The sequence below is a fragment of the Poecilia mexicana genome, unplaced genomic scaffold (genome assembly GCF_051168715.1).
Source record: "Poecilia mexicana isolate PSO_F unplaced genomic scaffold, ASM5116871v1 scaffold_7, whole genome shotgun sequence".
NCBI lineage: Eukaryota > Metazoa > Chordata > Actinopteri > Cyprinodontiformes > Poeciliidae > Poecilia > Poecilia mexicana.
Window position 1 is genome coordinate 2,030,563 of NW_028263376.1, and position 16,523 is coordinate 2,047,085.

Here is a 16,523-nt window from a genome sequence, read left to right on the forward strand (position 1 = left end):
GACGTCACCGCGACTAGTCGACATCGACTCGACTATTATCATGATGTAGTCGACCTTAAAAAATATGTAGTCGTTCAACCCCTAGTATAGGGGGGAAAAGTGATGACAATTCTAGGGGCCCTGACCAACAGGGGACCTCCACAATTTAATTATTTATTTTTTGTTCATAGAAATTTAAAAAAAATAAAAAATCGGGGCCCTGTCAATGACAAAATTAATCATATTGTATTTTCAAAGATTGTTTTTAGCAGTAAAAATTTAATGTTCCCATTCCCAGATCAAAAAAACGCACATCAGTATTTGCCCTGAACCCCCCTGTCTGCGTCAAATGTCTATGTACATAGACAGTGTGAAAGAGAAATAAAAAGAAGTTAATAACTAGATGAAAAGTAAAGATAAAAACATTAAAAAACATCGAAGACATCAAAACCCACACTCTAACCCTAATTTAGCCATAAGCAACTCTAAACAGGTGGGTTTTAAGTTGAGATTTAAAGGCACCCAGTGTTTCAGCTGTTTTACAGTTTTCTGGAAGTTTGTTCCAAATCTGTGGTGGATAGAAACTGAATGCTGCTTCTCCTTGTTTGGTTCTGGTTCTGGGGATGCAGAGCAGACCAGAACCAGAAGATCTGAGGGCTTTAGACGGTGATACAGCAATAACAGATCTTTAATGTATTATGGTGCTAAACCATTCAGTGATTTATAAACTAGCAACAGTATTTTAAAGTCTATTCTTTGAGCTACAGGGAGCCAGTGTAGGGACTTTAAAACTGGTGTTATGTGCTCTATCTTCCTGGTTTTAGTGAGAACCTGAGCAGCAGCGTTCTGGATCAGCTGCAGCTGTTTGATTGATTTATTAGTCAGACCTGTGAAGACGCTGTTGCAGTAATCAATGCGGCTAAAGATAAACGCATGGATGAGTTTCTCTAGATCCTGCTGAGACATTAGTCCTCTAATCCTGGAGATGTTCTTCAGGTGATAGAAGGCCGACTTTGTGACTGTCTTAATGTGGCTCTGAAGGTTCAGGTCAGAGTCCATCACTACTCCCAGGTTTCGGGCTGATCGCTGGTTTTCAGTTGTAATAACTGAAGCTGAGCATTGATTCTAGTTCGCTCCTCTTGAGGTCCAAAGATAATAACTTCAGTTTTGTATCTGTTCAGCTGGAGAAAGTTTTGGCACATCCACACATTTATCTGTTCTAAGCATCTGTTCAGTGATTGGATGGGTTCAGAGTCACCTTGTGACATCGTGATGTAGAGCTGTGTATCATCCGCATAGTTATGGTAGCTAATCTTATTTCCTGTTATAACCTGAGCCAGTGGGAGCATATAAATATTGAAAAGAAGGGGTCCTAGGATTGAGCCTTGGGGTACCCCACATGTGACCTTTGACCTTTCTGATGAGAAGTTTCCGATTGAAACAAAGAAATCCCTGTTCTTTATGTAAGATTCAAACCAGTTGAGCACTGGACCGGAGAGTCCGACCCAACTCTCCAGTCGATTCAGTAAAATGTCGTGGTCAACAGTGTTGAAACTAGGGCTGAAACGATTCCTCGAATGATTCGAGTACCTTGATTACTAAAATTCCTCGAGGAAAATTTACCTGCCTCGAAGCTTCGTTAATTTATGTTTTATTAGTTAGCGCACCGTGTTCCGGCCGGGACTTCATTTGCGTTGCGCGGAGCTCTCACTTCCGCCTCTAAGTTGTTGACAAAAGCTAAGTCTCAGCGGCATAAAGTCCAATCTTCAAGATTGGCCCGTGGGGATTTTATTGATTGATGATAATGCCCGACTTTTTATCGTTTTTGGGGAACCAATAAGCATCCTTAAAATGACTGGGGAATGCCTGGAGTACGGCAGCATTTCTCCTCCGTGGCTGCTGGTTGAAAGCGAACGGCGGGAAGAGCGCTGAGGTGAGCGGATAGCCTGAACAGGGCGGGCGGCTGAGTAGCTGATGCTTACCGTGTAAATGTAGCTTTACCGACGAACCACACAATAAATTTCATATCCCGGTCTGAAAAAACGGGTGGCGGAGCGCATCGTACATGGCTGGTAGATGAGTTTCTGAGTGTGACCAGTGAAGGTGTCGTAAATATCCCGTATTGCTTCCCCCCGTGTTCGTCCCCCGGTCTAACGGTTCGTCAGTCCGCTGGTCTATTTCCTCCCCTCCACCCCATGTTCGTTCATTCGCCCTCTCCTCCCACTCCAGGCGGCATTTCCAGTATTTTCAAACCCAAAGCGTGACAGGTTAGGTGGCAAGGTGAGTTTAATTAATCTATTAAACTCACTGAAGATGAATACATAAACTAAAAGCTGGATTGTAGACATTTTTATAAGCATATTTGTGAGCCTGCCTCTTTATTAAATTCAATATAATTTCAGATTTTTCTATAACTTTTCTTTTGGTTAACTTAGAAAGTGAGCTATTATTGTTACAGGTTAGTTTTCTAAACTACAAAAAAGCAACTGTTAGGGATGCTCAAATATGAAAAATTGGACTGATATTGATATCTGATAGTAACACCGGTATTATGCCAGATTTACCAATATTTCATTTTATAATTTTTTTTTATCCGATTACTCGATTAATCGTAAGAATAATCGATAGATTACTCGATTACTAAAATATTTGTTTACAACAGCCCTAGTCGAAACAGTCTATTTATATGGATGTCATTGAACACTTTGACTAGGCCTTCTCCGTGCTGTGGTGAGCAAGAAAACCAGACTTGAAGGAGTCAAAGCAATTCATTATTGTTAAGAAGTTATTTGTTTAAAAACTGTCTTTTCAATAATTTCGCTGATGAATGGAAGGTTGGAGATCGGCCTGTAATTCTGAAGTAGTGATTTGTCCAGATTGTTCTTTTTTTATCAGTGGTTTGATAACTGCTGTTTTCAAAGTCTGGGGGAAAACACCTGAAGAGAGCGATGAGTTACTATTTGGATCAGATCATTAGCAACGACAGGCAGGACTTTCTTAAAGAAATGTGTGGGTAGGACATCCAGACAGCAGGAACTGGAGCTTAATTGACTTATAATTTCTTCAAGGGTTTTATAATGAAGTAGTTGAAATTGGGTCATTTTTCCTGCATTTGTTTTGTTTGAGCATATCATTGATACTGGCTTTGGAGAGGATGTGCAGATTAATCCTCTGATCTTTTGAATTTTCTCTGAAAAGAAACTGGAGAACTTGTTGCAGGCATTAGATTGAAGTTCAGATGGCAACATCGTAGGAGGATTTGTGAGACTGTCAACAGTAGCAAATAGAGCTCGAGCATTGTTAAGGTTTTTGTTTATGACATCTGCAAAGAAAGCCTCTCTTGCATGTTTTAGTGTTGAGTGATAGTTACGTTGTCTTTCTTTGTAGATGTCATAATAAACATGCAGTTGAGTTTTACTCCATTTCCGTTCGGCCCTACGGCAGAGTTGTCTTGCAGATTGAACTGTGTGCATTTCTCCATGGAGATTTCTTTCTACCAGTCACAACTTTCACTTTAATGGGGGCAATGTAATCAATGATATCTGAAAGTTTGCACTGAAAATCATCTACCAACTTATCTATGTCAGTATAGCTTAAGGACGAGGAAGAAGAGTAGATTTGATTAAATGTTTCTGCTGTGTTTTCAGTGAAAGTATGTGTTGATAGTAGCTTTTTGTACAAGTGGGTTAACGGATAAAGAATTGTCAAAGATAACAGCAAAGTGATCCGACAGGGCGACATCAGTTACAGAAACATTGGAAATATTCACACCCTTACTGACAACCAGGTCCAGTGTGTGTCCTTGAGTGTGTGTTGCTTGTTTGACATGTTGTGTTAAACCAAAACTCTCTAATGAACCCCCCATTCATGTTGGGGGTTGTCAACGTGAATGTTGAAATCACCGACAATCATAATCAATGCATATGAGAGATAGAAGTTCATTCAAGTCCGTAAAGAAACCTTCCACATATGTTGGAGTTTTGTATAAAATTAGTGTCAAAGTTTGTGGCCTTTTACCTCAATTCCAAGATACTCAAAAGACGTGAAATTGCCCAAAGAGATTTTACTACAATTTATAGTATTCTCAAATATTGAAGCCACGCCTCCTAAGAGCGTCCTACTAGTTCTCATTGGTTGTTTTGGTCAGAACGGTTCATTACTTTAACCATTAATAGTAATTCAGGAAGGAGATGGAGGAGATTGATTGTTTTCACAGATTATCTGTCTCATAACAAACTGCTACGACATGGTGACAGCTTTAAAAAATATGGAGAAAACATATTTTTTATTAAAGTTATGTACTGCAGCTTGAATAAAATGCAACTACATAGCATTTTTGAAAAGTCTGGATTGTAGAGCTGGTCCAGTGTTCCACGACCAGGACAAAAACCACACTGTTCTTCCTGAATCTGAGGTTCGACTATCCGACGGACCCTCCTCTCCAGGATCCCTGAATAGACCTTACCAGGGAGGCTTAAGAGTGTGACCCCCCTGTAATTGGAGCACACTCTCCTGTCCACTCTTTTGAACAGGGGGACCACCACCCCAGTCTGCCAATCCAGGGGGACTGCCCCCTATGTTCATTCGATATTGCAGAGTCGCGTGACCCAACACAACCCTGCAATCCAGAGCCATAGGGAACTCCGGGTGGATCTCATCCACCCCTGGGGCCCTGCCACTGAGGAACTTTTTAACTACCTCATTGACCTCGTCCCCAGAGATTGGAGAGCTCAACCCAGAGTCCCCAGGCTCAGCTTCCTCAATGGAAGGCATGTTGGTGGGATTGAGGAGGTCTTCGAAGTATTCCGCCCACCGGCCCACAACGTCCTGAGTCGAGGTCAGCAGCACTATAAACAGTGTTGGTGCTGCACTGCTTCCCCCTCCTGTGACGCCGGATGGTGGACCAGAATCGCCTCGAAGCCATGTGGAAGTCTTTTTCCATGGCCTTTCCAAACTCCTCCCACGCCCGAGTTTTTGCCTCAGCAACCACCCGAACCGCATGCCGCTTCGCATGCTGCTTCAGGGGTCCCACAGGCCAAAAAAGCTTAATAGGACTGCTTCTTCAGCCTGACAGCATCCCTCACCAATGGGTTTGAGGGTTACCACCGCGACAGGCACCGACAACCTTGCGGCCGCAGCTCCGATAAGCCGCCTCGACAATGGAGGCACGGAACATGGTCCACTCACTCATTGTCCTCTACCTCCCCTGGAACGTGTTCGAAGTTCTGCCGGAGATGGGAGTTAAAGCTCCGTCTCACAGGAGACTCTGCCAGATGTTCCCAGCAGACACTCACAACACGTTTGGGCCCGCCAGGTCTGACCGGCATCCTCCCCCTCCACCGGAGCCAACTCACCACCTGGTAGTGGTCATTGGACAGCTCCGCACCTCTCTTCACCCGACTTTGTCATCGTATCATTGGATATGTGGCCGTATGTCTTAGAAGACATACGGCCACATATCCAATGTGGATCGACTTTGTCATCGTATCATTGGATATGTGGCCGTATGTCTTAGAAGACATACGGCCACATATCCAATGATACGATGACAAAGTCGATCATCGAACTGTGGTATAAGGTGTCCTGATGCCAAGTGCACATATGGACACCGTTATGCCCGAACATGGTGTTCGTTATGGACATTCTGTGATGAGCACAGAAGTCCAACAACAGAAAACCACTCGAGTTCAGATCGGGGGTGCGTTCCTCCCAACCACGCCCCTCCAGGTCTCACTGTCATTGCCCACGTGAGCATTGAAGTCCCCCAGCAGAACAAGGGAGTCCCCAGGAGGGGCACTCTCTAGTACCCCCTCTAAGCACTCCAAGAAGGGTGAGTAATCTGAACTGTTGTTCGGCCTGTAAGCACAAACAGTCAGAACCCGTCCCCCCACCCGTAGGCGGAGGGAGGCTACCCTCTTGTTCACCGGGGTAAACCCCAATGTACAGGTGGGGGGCAACAAGTATGCCCACTCCTGCCTGGCGCCTCTCACCATGGGCAACTCCAGAGTGGAAGTATGAAAAGTATGGAAGTGAAGGACTTTTTGTCCATATTACCAAATCACAATCTCTGAAGTTTTTGGTTGTAACCTTAAAGGTGAAAAAGTTGAAGGTGTATGGTAACTTTTGTCTGGAGTTTTTGGGCATAAATGAACTTTCCTCTTTTTTTTATTTATCTACAATGGCTCTAATACACCGTAAGAAGACTATGTGTATGTATAAGACTATGTGTATCCTGCTTGTTGTTTTAATCTAGAGAAGTGTATGTTTTAAAAATGAATGAGACGTCCCTCTGTGCGGTCTGCCCTTTGCAGAGCAGCAGCAGCCAGCCAGCCAAAGCGTCCCAGCAGCAGCAGCAGCAGCAGCAGCCGTCATCCTCCCCCACCCTGCTGTCCAGCCCCAACCAGAGCAGCTGGGAGGCCCGGCCCCTGCCGGCCCCGGCGAGGCCAAAGGTCAACAGCATCCTCAACCTGTTTGGCCAGTGGCTTTTCGACGCTGCTCTTGTTCACTGCAAACTGCACAGCGGCCTGAGCCGGGACCCCAGCATGACTGGTAAGCAGGGAGCCTGTGGGCCGCGGAACTTTCAGTTGATTGCATGGTACCAGTCTGCGTGTTATGTTGCTGTTCATTAGTGTGTTTATTTTTTCTGTTGTGGTGGTGGTCTGTTTTTATCATGAGTTGTTGGGATTTGTTTTCTTTCTTTCTTTTTTTCACTGTCTGAATCTTTGTTGTTTCTGTGTGTGGAGGGCTTGGTTAGAAGTGGCCATAGATGAGATTTCTATCCGATCCTGATCCCTTTTGCATCAGACAGCTAATCTAAACCTGGCTAATGCTACAACTATATTCTATGGATTTGGTTTACAGTGACATTCTCTTAAAAATCCCCAAAAGCACTTATTGCTTTTAGATTTACTAAGTACTTTGGTTTCATAATTGATTCTCCTTATCTCTTCTTTTTGATGTAATGTCCTGCACGTGTCTACCATGTCTGAGATACTGTCCAATACTTTCAGTGGGTCAAAAGTCATGTATCAAACAAAACAACTAGAAAAATACAATGAATTGATCCCAAAATATCGGATCTGCTTTGATTGTTGTCTCTCTTCACTATTTCTGTTATCTTGCAGCCTCTTTTATCCAAATTCTCCTTTCTTATAAATCTTGTAAGTAGGAACAGCAGCTTCTTTTCCTCACTTGATTTGCGTTTCTTGACAAATCTTCCTGCTTTTCAGTTGAATTTCTCATGACCATTGCCATTACCACCATGGTTTCATGCCCCCCCCCACTCATTGTCATATATATATAAATTAAAAAAGACCACCAGCGTTCGTTTAACGCTTTTCCAAAGGTGATGAAATGGATTTCACCTACTGACCATTTGTCTCAACCATAATGTCTCCAGTTTGTTGACACCATTTTCCCATTTCAGTTATTTTCTCTTTGTTTGAATCATGCTAATCTATTATTGCGTTTCGGACCCTCCCTCTACTTCTGCATTGTGTTTTGGTTTGTGTAATTTTTTATTTATTTATTTATTTATTTATTTATTTATTTTAATGTGTTCAGTTTGAGTTGTGATTTTTTTAATTTATTTATTTTTTAATTGGCTTGATGCCTCGGTGCATGAAGTGAATGATCTGTACTTCAGGTGACCGTCATGTTAACTGCGACATCACAAAAAGCTGACACAGGGATTTTGCTTTGCCACTTTGAATGACCCAGTTTAGCACGACTTACACTACATGTAACACACAGAAGTGCAGCTTGAATGGCAAACTCTTTGTGTCAGGTTTTCCTTCTTGAATGCTCTTGAAGAGGAGTGTCTGTTTGGAGTCACTGTAGTCTGTTTTTCCTTCTCTTATCTCAATAAATGTCTTCTTTTTATTTGCTTTGATGTGTTGGATATCTACGGGTGGCTTTTTCCATTCAGCTGTAATAGATCTGTTTGTGTTTGCCTGTCCCTAATACCTGCATGCTTTTAAGAGTGAGCACATTGCCCCGGTCCTCTCATTCCCTGTCTTCCTGCTCGCCACAGCGATAGCCACTCAGATGGGCCTGGAGCTGAGGAGGAAGGGTTCCCAGATGTCTACCGACTCCATGGTGCCCAACCCGCTGTTCGACATCAATGAGTTCCCCGAGAGCTATGAGGCAGGACGAGCCGAGGCCTGTGGGACACTCTGCCGCATCTTTTGTAGCAAAAAAACCGGAGAGGATATTCTTCCTGTTTACCTGTCGAGGTGAGGAACGCCGCAGCCTGAATGTGCTGCGTTCACATGCAGTCTGTACAAGTTTGAAAGGCTTATGGAGGATTTTACTTTGGTTTGTGTAAGTGTGATTTGATGGAGTGTTTGGGCCAGATAAGGATATTTTATTTAAATTACAAGAAGATAATATTTCCAGAAGAACGTCATAAAATTACTGTTTTAAGTTAAATTTTGTTTTGTGCAAGTGTTATCAAATTACGACTTCATTCTTCTAATATTACTACTTTATTCTGGTAACATTTATTCTTGTATCATTTCTAGTTTTTCGTCATATGAGTATGACTTTGTTCTGGTACATTGAGTTTATTCTTTATTCCTGTGATATTATGACTTTATTCTCATAATTTAATTTTTCTTTCTTAGTCGGCCCATCGTAGTGTGGCAAAGAAATATGAAGATTTCTGTGTTTTGTCCTTCTCCCTAAAGGACAAAAAAAAAATCAATTGATGTTTAATAAATGTAGCCACATCATATCTTATCTAAAAAAAATTAAACTAAGTTTTGGTTTATGGACTGATTTATAAGAGCTCTGCCTCACTACTCTTTTTGCATCCTGGTCTACTTAACACTCTGGTTGAACTGGATTAGAATGTGGTGGTAAATAAATCACTAAAACTGCTATTTTTCAGTTTTTACCAAGAAAAAAAAGATTAGAAACTACACCTTAGTGTGCTCCTCTGCATTTAGTCTAAGATGCCTCATCTAGTTGATGCTTCTGACGACATCATATGTTATGGATTTCAATCTAAAGCATATTTGTTTTAGTCCAGATGTCTTACAATCTTTACATGCATTTGCATATTGATGCCACCCCCATAATGGAAGATGTTCTGCTGTTCTTCACCTCTTTGTGCAGGTTCTACATGGTTCTGATTCAGGGTCTCCAGATTTCTGATTTCATCTGTAGACCGGTTCTGGCTTCTATCATCCTCAACTCTTCATCTCTTTTCTGTACCGACCTGAAGGGCATCAATGTGGTGGTGCCCTATTTCATTGCTGCTCTGGAGACTATTGTGCCGGACAGGTCAGACTCTACACTAGCAAATATTTACTGTTTCTATCTACCTTTGATCTTACTCTTAATGGTGCTATAGGATATTTTATATTCTCATCCTGTTTTTTTTTGTTTTTTCTTTAGGGAGCTGTCAAAATTCAAAATGTATGTAAATCCTACAGACTTGAGGAGGGCTTCCATTAATATCCTTCTTGCCATGCTGCCTCTGCCACATCACTTTGGCAACATCAAATCTGAGGTAAACTCTCCACACTCTGCCCTCTGCTCTCTCTGGCACTGCTTTTTTTTATTCATTGGAAATGTATATTATTTTTTGTACAATTTTGACGTAATTACTGCTTTGAATATGTTTTTTTAGCAGTTGGTCTTTTTTGAATCCGTATACTCAGGTTAAGGATTAGTCGATTAGTTGAAGATTATTTCAGTAATCAATTCATCACAATTAACCATTTCAGCCCTAGTTTTCATACAGGCTAGCAGAAATCGCTGTTCAACATATGCAAATAACGTCTCATGCTGGTTCGTGTCCTTCAGGTTCTGTTGGAGGGAAAGTTCAACGAGGAAGACGGCTGGCCTCATGACCAGCCCGTCTCCTTCCTGTCTCTGAGGCTGCGTCTCGTTAACATCCTCATCGGAGCTCTGCAGACTGAGACCGATCCCACCAACACGCAACTAATCCTCGGTAAACCCTCCTTCCCATTTCTATGTACATGGCTAACCTACACCAGGGTTTCCCCCAGAAAACTTGCTAAGCCCGGTGGTCAGGGTGCCGAGGTGGTCCACTGGTGGTCATAAATGCTAATATTTTAACACAGACCACAGATACATGAATGTAACACTTGTTTATTGAGATGATCAATGCTGCTAAATTTGATTCAATTTCAGCATATATAGATTAAAAGATTTTAATTGTTTAACATTTAAATGTAAGAGTTTAAGAAGCTGGCAAGTTTACTTTGTAAAAGTTCAAGAACAATATTCATAGTTAGATTGTTTAGTTACCATAGCAACAATCTGATGCTGTGAGTTTAATCTTTAAGTTTGAGCTCTGTTTGTTCACAAATACAATTTAGTAAACTGCAATTATAACTGATTGCTTTTTAGGTTGGCCAATTAAACTAGTCCCCCTCTCTCAGATTAAATCCAACACATCTGTTAGAGGTGCTGATGTTTTCAGCAACAAAAGGGGCCCCTAAATCAAATTCTGCTCCAGGCCTCATACAGCCTTGGACCGGCCCTGCATGATGAGGTAATCTGCTGCACTATGCAGAGATGCAACAAACGGGAGATTTAATTCAATGCTGCTAATGTGGCTTTAGTAGCTCTTTCATTTCATGTCTGTTGAGTTTTTAATAAGAGTCACAGAAACTATTCTGGTTGGTCCAGTTTATGGGAGGAGTTTCTCAGATCTCAGCGCGGCCGTCTAAGTGGACAAAGCATTTGATACGGTTTGATGCATTGAGTTACCGGAAAAATAATACTAAAAATAATAATATAATAATATAAAATCAGCCTGATGCATTACAGACAGGAGAGCGCGAAAGCTCCTCACCAGGCTGAACCTGCATGATCAGGTTAGCACTAGTTCATTAATACACCGGCCAACCGGGAACACATGGATGAACTTTATCAGCGCAGGCAGAGCCAGGCACTGGGCGTGTTGAGATGGAAAAGCCGCACAAAATTCTTTGTTCACCAATATAAATCATTCTCACTGCTCGCTCAACGTACCTCTGAAAGCGACTACAAGTTAATCCTGCAGTTCACGTAGAGCTGCGCAACCAGAGCTAACCAGAGTGGTGTTTAAAGTCCTACCTTGATCAAAAACTCTGGAAAGAATCATAATTCCTCACAGGGGGTTGTTGTAAATATCCATACAGGTCAGCCTGTGTCCAGTTGGAGTGAAACGAGGCGCGCGGGATCCGCGCTGAGGTAAACTTAATCCAGCTACTGCAGCGCGCGAGGCAACGAGCAGAGGAGCCAGCGGTGTGATTGGTCCGGCTTTAAATGCATAAACTATAAACCTATCTTCTATAAACATATCTTTTAGGAATAAATCTGCTCCGCTAGTGAAGCGCTCAGAGCAACAGAGACGCTTGCAATCCGGCTTAAAAAAGAAAAAAAAAAGTTTTTTTTATTATTATTATTTTCCTAAAAACATAAACAAGAAAGGCTTAGCCTGGCGGTGGCGCTAGTAAAGGATGGCGGGCTGCCAGGCCTATAATACACTGGGGGAAGCCCTGTACACAATTATCTCTTGTTGATATTTTTATTTGTCTGTTTATTATTATTATTTTTCCATCCTACTCAGGCGCGATGCTAAACATCGTCCAAGACTCTGCGCTGCTAGAGGCCATAGGAGCCCAGACCGAAACGGTAAGGCTCAGATCAGACCCATTCTTTTTCTCAACAACTGGTCCACTGCATTCGTCAAGATGGCTGCCGTTCCCCATTTTTCAGGGCAACATAGATGGAAGCCATGTGACGCTGAGAAGTCAGAGTCACAGTCGCACTAATAGCGGCATCAGCTTTAACAGCGGCGGCAGCACAGAGGCCACCAGCCCAGACTGTGAGCGTCCGGCGCAGGCGCTGCTCCGAGACTACGGTGAGACACGCAGCCACGCCACTGATCGGCCAGCTAACACTCTGATGCTGCTCTTCATCAGTGATGCTCACTGAGGCTCGCAGCAACACCAGACTAACATACCTGTTGTTTGTAGCTAACGTGGTTAAGGTGGTGTGCAGAGTTAAGAAGCACTGGGTAAAATGTCTTTGTAGGTGATTCATTTGTTTGCTGTGAACTAACAGTTTCAGACAATTTTTCCAACTTTATTTTTTATTTTTTTTTTTTTCTAAATGCCTGCTTGGAGTATTCTGGTCTGATTAAAAGTAGGGCTGCAACTAACGATTATATTAGTGATCAATTCTTCTGATGATTAATCAATTAATCACATAAGAAAACTGGCACATTTCGTTTAACCAACTCAGCTTATTTTATACAATATTACAAATATGTGGAAAAAAATACTAATGATTAAATTTATTTTAAAAAAATTTGTCTCCCTGAATTTTGGGCCGTAACTAATGATTATTTTAGTAATCAATTATTCTGAAGATTAATCAATTAATTGGACTAAAAAAATTTCACCGTCTGCAGATTTTTCATTTAACCAATTAAGTTTATTTTGTACAATACTAGAAATGCATAACAAAACACAAATAAACCAGTAGTTTTTTTTTCTCTTAAAATTAGAAAATGAACATTTTATTGTCTAAATTGCAAGAAACAGCATTTTCTTAGGGAATAGTTGTTCATTTGTAACAAAAGATACATCTGCAGCTAAAACATAATTCTAACATCAACATGTGAAAATCTCGGCCATTTCTGCTCGACTCAACATGAATATAGTGTAGAATGGATCTGTTGGCTATGTTTTTGGAGTAACCACTTAATATTTGGTTATCAAAAGGTGCTTGGTAGATTTGTTTTATGATTTTGAATCAGAGGAAGTTAAAACTTTGCCACTTGAGCAAAGATTTTTTTTTTTTTAATGTTGTATGCAAAATGTACATATGTATTTTTTTGGCTCAACTTCTGCTCTATGTCCTTTAACTAAATGGTCTTTTTTCTCCAGGTCTATAAACTGCAGTTAATGATTAATCGATTACCAAATTAGTTGACAATTATTTCAGTAATCGATTCAGTACAATTAATCCAATTAATCATTTCAGCCCTAATTAAAGGTTATTTAGAGATGATCTTTTCCCTCACATGACTGAGTGATAAATTTTACTGGCTAGATGAATCTAACAGCTGTATTTGTAAATGTTTTTGATATTAATTAATTCATTTCACATTAACCAATAACATATCTACTCCCATTGCTCAGCCCGGTCTCTTTCTGCGTGTATTTTATATCTTTTCTCTAAGTTTACACTTGTAATGAATGCTATGCAGTGTTGAGATGTTGTTGATGCATGATGTTTTTCTTTTTGCTAAATGGGCTCTGAGTGTTTCTCCTGTCGGACCTTGTAGCTGTGTGGCTTTAACCCTTCATTGTTTCTGTTTCGCGGTGTTTGGTATTTCGGGGTGTTTTATGATCTAGCTCTTCCAGATACGGCTGCAGGCCTGCTGGTGCGCAGCATCCACCTGGTCACACAGAGGCTCAATTCTCAGTGGAGACAAGACATGAGCATTTCTCTGGCTGCCCTAGAGCTGCTGGCGGGACTGGCCAAGGTAAGTACAAGCTTTTAATACGTGTTACTGCCAGTCAGTCTCTCTGCTTCAGTAGCAAATGAACTTTTGTTCACACCTCTGTGTGAGAACTTTAACTGAAATCTTTGATGGTTCCTCTGCAGAGCCATGCATGTTTATTTAAAACAACCATTGGACAGTATTTCCAGTCTAACCAGATGTTTGGGAGGCATGCAGGACGGTGGTAAATAAACATGGTGGGGTGTGTGAAACTACAGCTGCTTTGCTTTTCAGCAACAAATATTGAGACTGGGAGGTCTGTGTGAAATAAAGGGTGAAAGAGTGGGAAAGTACCTCATGGCAACGATTAAGTATAAGCATCTATTTCTCTGCTAAAGACCAGTTGTAGCCTTGTTAGTGTCTAAAGCCGTTTTCGCACTTTTCGCACTGCAAGGAAAGGAACGGAACGGCACGGGTTCAAAGTAGGGCCGACCGTGTTTGCATTAGAACTTCCGACCCGGTTCCACCCGGCTTCTTGGAACCACAAGAGCCGTGGTTCCAATCCGGCCGGCCAAATGGGGCTGCTTAGAATTCAGCAGCTGATTGGTTTAGAGTCAGCCGTTGGTTGTTTTGCATTCAACTGTTGATTGGGTCTAACTGGTTCTCACTAAACTGTTCTTACTGTATTTTGTAAAGAGTGCTCTTTTTAATATTTTTTTATTATTATTTTTAATTTGCGATGAATTCCTCTCAATATTCTGCTGATACCTGGTCCAATGGTGAGGTATTGTTTTTCCTCCGCTTACTCGCTGATGAACGAGTACAGAACAAACTAGATCGGTCAACGAGGAAAGAGAAAGTTTTCTGCTGCATCTCTGAGGAAAAGGCTTCGGCCGCTACATCGAAACCATTGTTTAGTTTCAAAAATAATGACGTCAGGTACCGCTTCGATGCCGCCCTCGGTTATATGCAAACACAACAAGGCTGCAGTTCGGGTGGAACCGGACCGAAGCGTCCCGTTCCGTTCCAGTGCACAAACGGCTCAAGACATCATGAGTCCTGAAATATTGGAGTGTTTTGAATTTAAAGGCTGACAGCTTCTTTCAGAAAACTGAAAATAACAAACGTGTAATGCAAAAACAAGCGGCCATCTACCTCACCCCCAGACACTCTGTGTCTTCATTAGGTGAAGGTGGGAGTGGACTCTTCGGAGCGTAAACGTGCTGTCAGCTCCATCTGCGGCTACATTGTGTACCAGTGCAGCCGGCCGGCCCCTCTGCAGTCCAGAGACCTTCACTCCATGATCGTAGCTGCCTTCCAGTTTCTCTGCGTGTGGCTCACAGAGCACCCCGGCATGTTAGATGAGAAGGTGCATTCAAAGACGCACTGAAAACGTTTTCATCTTTGCTCAGTCTGGATAGTCGGTGCTGAAAGTTTCTTGGACTGAAATGCATTTCCATTTATCTGCCAGGATTGTTTGATGGAAGTGTTGGAGATTGTGGAACTGGGAATCTCTGGGAGCAAGTCTCGCCATGAACAGGAAGTGCGTCACAAAGCGGAGAAGGAGCACAATCCAGCTTCAATGAGGGTGAAGGACGCCGCTGAGGCCACGTTATCATGGTGAGATGTTCAGTGTTTGTGCTGTTTGTAAACACTTCAGTTAGTCACTCAAACCTCAACACTCGCTGTCTGACTTTAGGACTGCTGCTAACGATTATCGTCTTACTATCCTGATACAAAAAGTGACTGGAAATGAAGTAATGAAAATGAAATGATGCGTTGCTGTTGTCTTTCTAGGCTAACTTGTCAGCTGATTGTGATAGATTTTTATGTACAACTGTCATTTCAGAAATGTTGTAAAGAACAAGCCATAGAACAAATCATCAGGTTAACTTTGTAAAAGACTGAAGAAAGACAATAAAACTTTTCTTTTCTTTATGTAATCAAAGTTTTTTTTGTGTGTGAATCCTATTAGATTGCACTGTGTTGCTTTCACTGACCCATGTCTTTGAATTGCTTTTCTGCTGGTGTTCCCCAGCATCATGCAGGTGTTGGGGGCTTTCCCTTCTCCCAGCGGACCTGCGTCCACCTGCAGCCTGCTGAACGAAGACACTCTGATACGCTACGCCAGACTGAGTGCCACAGGAGCCACTAACTTCCGCTACTTTGTCCTGGACAACTCTGTGATCCTTGCCATGCTGGAGCAACCTCTCGGCAATGAGCAGAGTCGGTGTCGCAGCATCATCCCCCCATTGTTGTGTTATTACAAATGATTTAACCTGCTTTTATTTTAAAACATTATTGCTGAGTTTAAAATATTAGAGCCTCACCAGGATGAAAACTCAAAAATTCAATCTTTTTTTTGTTTAGTAAACACAAAACACATCAACTACCAGGTTGCACTGAAAGCTGTCTTCATTGTGAATGCTGTTTCTCAATAAAGAAGAATCAAAGCTACCTTCTCTGAGTTAGTCAGATGGAGGTGTTGAAAGGGTAGTGAAATCTATATAACATCAGTTATTGACCTTTACAGTTGTATTGATATCAGTGCACAGGGGTTCCTGTAGAAAAATAGCTAAGAATTTGAATGGTGTTCTCCTCAAGTGATCAACCTGTTTTATTTTCTTCACTGACATTTCTGTCCCTGCAGATCCCAGTCCGTCTGTGACCGTTTTGATCCGAGGAACAGCAGGACGACACGCCTGGACGATGCAGCTTTTCCATCAGCCAAGAGGGGCTCGTGCCAATCAGAGGGTTAGATCTCATCAGAAATGACTGCCAAACATCGGTGTCCATAGTAATGCCAACAACTCCAGTATGAATTTGTCCACATTTCTCCTCCCATGGCAGATGTTTGTTCCTGAGAGCCGCCCGACGCCAAATGACGATGTGGGCATCAAGTACAACGTGAAGCAGAGGCCTTTTCCAGAGGAGGTGGATAAGATCCCTCTGGTCAAAGCCGATGTCAGCATTCCAGACCTGGATGACATCGTCAGTAAGGAGGTACGTTATTTCACTGGATCGCTTCCTGTTTACAGTTTCATGCAAACTCTGCAGATCTGAAGGGTAACTG

General features: G+C 42.1%; 1 protein-coding gene across 7 annotated transcripts in view; it reads left to right on the forward strand.

The window, feature by feature from the left end:
- The window catches only part of ralgapb (Ral GTPase activating protein non-catalytic subunit beta), a 39,893-nt gene that overhangs the window by 11,895 nt on the left and 11,475 nt on the right, over positions 1 to 16,523 (forward strand). For 4 of the 7 annotated variants that reach the window (XM_088006864.1, XM_088006866.1, XM_088006867.1 and 1 more), the window contains 13 exons: positions 6,291 to 6,528; positions 8,012 to 8,213; positions 9,097 to 9,264; positions 9,379 to 9,493; positions 9,790 to 9,937; positions 11,567 to 11,631; positions 11,716 to 11,860; positions 13,362 to 13,492; positions 14,637 to 14,819; positions 14,922 to 15,070; positions 15,489 to 15,676; positions 16,101 to 16,204; positions 16,301 to 16,453. In XM_088006864.1, coding sequence (XP_087862990.1) covers positions 6,291 to 6,528; positions 8,012 to 8,213; positions 9,097 to 9,264; positions 9,379 to 9,493; positions 9,790 to 9,937; positions 11,567 to 11,631; positions 11,716 to 11,860; positions 13,362 to 13,492; positions 14,637 to 14,819; positions 14,922 to 15,070; positions 15,489 to 15,676; positions 16,101 to 16,204; positions 16,301 to 16,453 — 1,989 coding nt within the window. The remainder of the gene's footprint in view (positions 1 to 6,290; positions 6,529 to 8,011; positions 8,214 to 9,096; positions 9,265 to 9,378; positions 9,494 to 9,789; positions 9,938 to 11,566; positions 11,632 to 11,715; positions 11,861 to 13,361; positions 13,493 to 14,636; positions 14,820 to 14,921; positions 15,071 to 15,488; positions 15,677 to 16,100; positions 16,205 to 16,300; positions 16,454 to 16,523) is intronic. The other 3 variants (XM_088006865.1, XM_088006868.1, XM_088006870.1) reach the window with 1 other exon arrangement.